Source organism: Chiloscyllium plagiosum, chromosome 51 (assembly GCF_004010195.1).
Source record: "Chiloscyllium plagiosum isolate BGI_BamShark_2017 chromosome 51, ASM401019v2, whole genome shotgun sequence".
NCBI lineage: Eukaryota > Metazoa > Chordata > Chondrichthyes > Orectolobiformes > Hemiscylliidae > Chiloscyllium > Chiloscyllium plagiosum.
Genome location: NC_057760.1, coordinates 2518004 through 2521266, shown reverse-complemented (window position 1 = coordinate 2521266; position 3263 = coordinate 2518004). Strand labels below are relative to the sequence as shown.

Sequence of the window (3263 nt, the reverse complement as noted above, 5' to 3'; positions counted from 1 at the left end):
TAACACTGGGGTACAGTACTGGTGGGGACAGGTCTGTCCCTGTGTAACACTGTGGTACAGTACTGGGTGGGGACAGGTCTGTCCCTATATAACACTGGGGTACAGTACTGGTGGGGACAGGTCTGTCACTGTGTAACACTGGGGTACAGTACTGGTGGGGACAGGTCTGTCCCTGTATAACACTGGGGTACAGTACTGGGTGGGGACAGGTCTGTCACTGTATAACACTGGGGTACAGTACTGGTGGGGACAGGCCAGTTGCTGTGTAATACTGGGGTACAGTACTGGTGGGGACAGGCCAGTTGCTGTGTAACACTGGGTGCACTGAGTTTGTTGATTTAGTTTGTGCTGTTGTTAGTGCCCCTGCAAGCATGGAAATCTAGAATGATGTTCTACACGGTGAGTGCTGTTTTTATCTGTGTCTGTTTCTGCATGCTAACCCCACAACAGGAAGGTTTTGATGCCATGGATCCCTTTGTCCCTGTTCAAGTGATGAACTATAGTGAGAAGGAGTTCGAGAGTTGCTATCAATATTACATAGACCGCAAGTGGATTCAGCATGAGAATGGTAAGGACCTGCAGCTGATGGGAATATGCCAATGGGATGGATGTGGGATACCCATTTCCCAAACAAATGCCGTGTTAGGGGGATAGGGTTGGGGTAGTGGGTCTGTGTGTTCACTCGGTTGATTCTGGAGTTGAGGGGGTTGACTTCTGAGGAGAGACTGAGTAGACTGGGATTATATTGATTGGAATTTAGAACAATGGGGGATCTTATAGAAACATACAAAATGTTGAAGGGAGTAGATAAGATAGAAGGAGAAAGGATGTTTCCACTGGCGGGTGAAACTAGGACAAGAGGGCATAGCCTCAAAGTGAGGGGGAGCAGATTTAGGACTGAACGGAGAAGGAACGTCTTGACCCAGAGAGTTGTGAATCTGTGAAGTAGTTGAGGCTTCCTCAGGAAATGTTTTCAGAGCTAAGATAGATGGTGTTTTGAACCGTAAGAGAATTAAGGGTTATGGTGGGAGAGCAGGTAAGTAGAGCTGAGGCCACACAAAGATCAGCCCTGATTGACTGAGCAGGCTCAAAGGGCTAGATAGCCAACTCCTGCTCCTATTTATTATGTTCACCTCTGCACTTCCCCTCAGACTTTGCTAGGCTTGTTCTCCTCTGGGAAGTTGCTGCTATTCCCTTCCTCCTTCTGTCCCAGGAGAGAAGAAAGGGCACATCGACAGGCCATTCGGCCCAACCATTCCGTGCTCCTCACGAGCTTCCTGCTATTGTACTTCATCTACTCTATCATTCTGTTTTTCAGTCCACTCTCTCTCCCTTATCTATTTGTCCAGCTTGCCCCCTCAAAGCATTTCTGTTACTAGCGAGCCCCCCCCCCCCCCCCCGGCCCCGAGCCGCAGCAGTGTGTATTATCTATAAGATACACTGCAGAGATTCACCAAAGATCCTCATACAACATTCCAGACTAGCCTCCTCTACCCTTTCCCACTTGTGTATTCCAGCTACCATGTGTAAATGCATCTGTTGGGTCTGATCACACCCCAATGAGCTAGTCCCTCATTCCCCCGACCCCACTCCCCGTGGGAGCGAGTCCCCCATTCTCCCCCCCATTCCCTCGGTGAAGATATTTCCCCTGAAATCCTAACTAGATTTCTTCCTGACTGTGAAATATTGACAGGTTCTTTGGTCCTTGGCAAGTGGAAGCATCTCTCCATCTACATTGTCCAAAACCATTCCTCATTCACAAGACCGCCATTAGGTCAACTCCTGTCTTGTTTATCTGCCAGTTTCTCCTTCCCTGGTGGGTATAAGCTGACAGTTCATGTATTAGTTTCCGTTTATTTAGAGGACATGACTGTTCGGGCTGGGCCAGTATTTATTGCCCATTCTTGGTTTCCCCTTATGAAGTTGGTAGTGAGCTATGGTTTGAAGGGATGGGTATCATCCTTTGAAATTTTATTTTTTTCCCTCAGCAATGCCCGAAGCTGCAGACCAGGTGTTTGGTGTGCGGTTTAATTGACAAGGTATGTGGTTTCAGGAGACCCGAGCAACAGGTCACCTTTCTGCTTCGTGTGAACAGATACCACAGAGAGAAAAACCTGGAATTTGAAACACCAGGAGGGAAAAAGACATAACTCCTGACCGAGCTGCCTCTGAGGGGTTGTCATAGCCTGGCTGCAGTGTGTAGTGACCTTGCCCAGCACACAGCCAGCTCCTGCACTCGCGATGCTGCTGTTTAACCCAGTCTCTCTCCTCTTGTCTCTCTGTGCAGCTTATACAGAAGAAGGGAAGAAGGAACTGATCTTCCTCTGCAACTACAACCCGAACACGTTCGAGAGGATCTGCAGCTCCCTCTGAGCCACTCGCGTCTGAAGCACTGCCTCTTTTAACAAAGGAAAGATCTCCTGAGCAACATCTCATCCTCGGGCTCACGTTACCCTCTCCCTCCTCTCCGACCCCGCTGTCGCCCTCTAACCCTGGTCCGTACCTCCGTGAGTGGTCTGTGGAAGCCCCAAGAACTGGGCTGGATATTTACCCAAACCTCACGCCCCTGAGCTTTCAGGCAGCTGCTGCCGATGCTGGCCACTAAGGTCTGCTTTGTCATTCGTGTCTCCGCACAACTGCCTCAGCTCAGGAACCCGTATCACTCCCTGCACAAACCTTTCTGTGATTTGAAAGCGGAGATATCCGAACATTGGGGCTGCTGGCCTAAAGATTATGCCCTGACCCTTCACCTTCCTCCACTGATAGTGTCCACTCAGTTTCTAATTTCTGTTGTTTGTATTCCAATTGAACTGAGTGCAGAAATCCCATGTAGACATATGTGGGACCAGCACTGAGTATGAACCTTCAACTGGAGCATCACATTCAAGACATTTGGATTGGAACTTTAAGTCTCTTCCATATAATGTCATTGCATGCACCATTTGCGTCTATTTTAATTCATATCCAACTCCAATTAAAAGCAGTACTCAGTGTTTTTATTTCTATTCTGTGTTTTGGTGTAATTCGACACATTAGGAAACCCAAAGTACTCCTGAGGTCCACGTACCATCGCTAGGTGAGTCACAAAGGCCAGCAGCTGTCTTTCTCATGTGGATCCATTGTGCTCTGTCTTCCCTTGTCTTTGGGAAGGCTGAGGTGGCACCTGACCCTGCAAGCCAGTGATGTGAGGTGCCTTTTGGGTATAGGTGGGTGGGCATATACCAGCTAGGAGTGGACCATTTGGAGCCATACAGCACAGGCAC

The 3263-nt window shown here is 48.8% G+C and overlaps 1 protein-coding gene across 2 annotated transcripts in view; it reads left to right on the top strand.

Moving 5' to 3' along the window:
* dap3 (death associated protein 3) overlaps positions 1–3005 on the top strand; it is a 39347-nt gene extending 36342 nt beyond the window's left edge. For both annotated transcript variants that reach the window (XM_043684011.1, XM_043684012.1), the window contains exons 12-13: positions 451–568; positions 2288–3005. In XM_043684011.1, the coding sequence (XP_043539946.1) occupies positions 451–568; positions 2288–2373 (204 nt within the window). In that variant the 3' untranslated portion in view covers positions 2374–3005. The remainder of the gene's footprint in view (positions 1–450; positions 569–2287) is intronic.
* Positions 3006–3263: the final 258 nt, after the last annotated feature.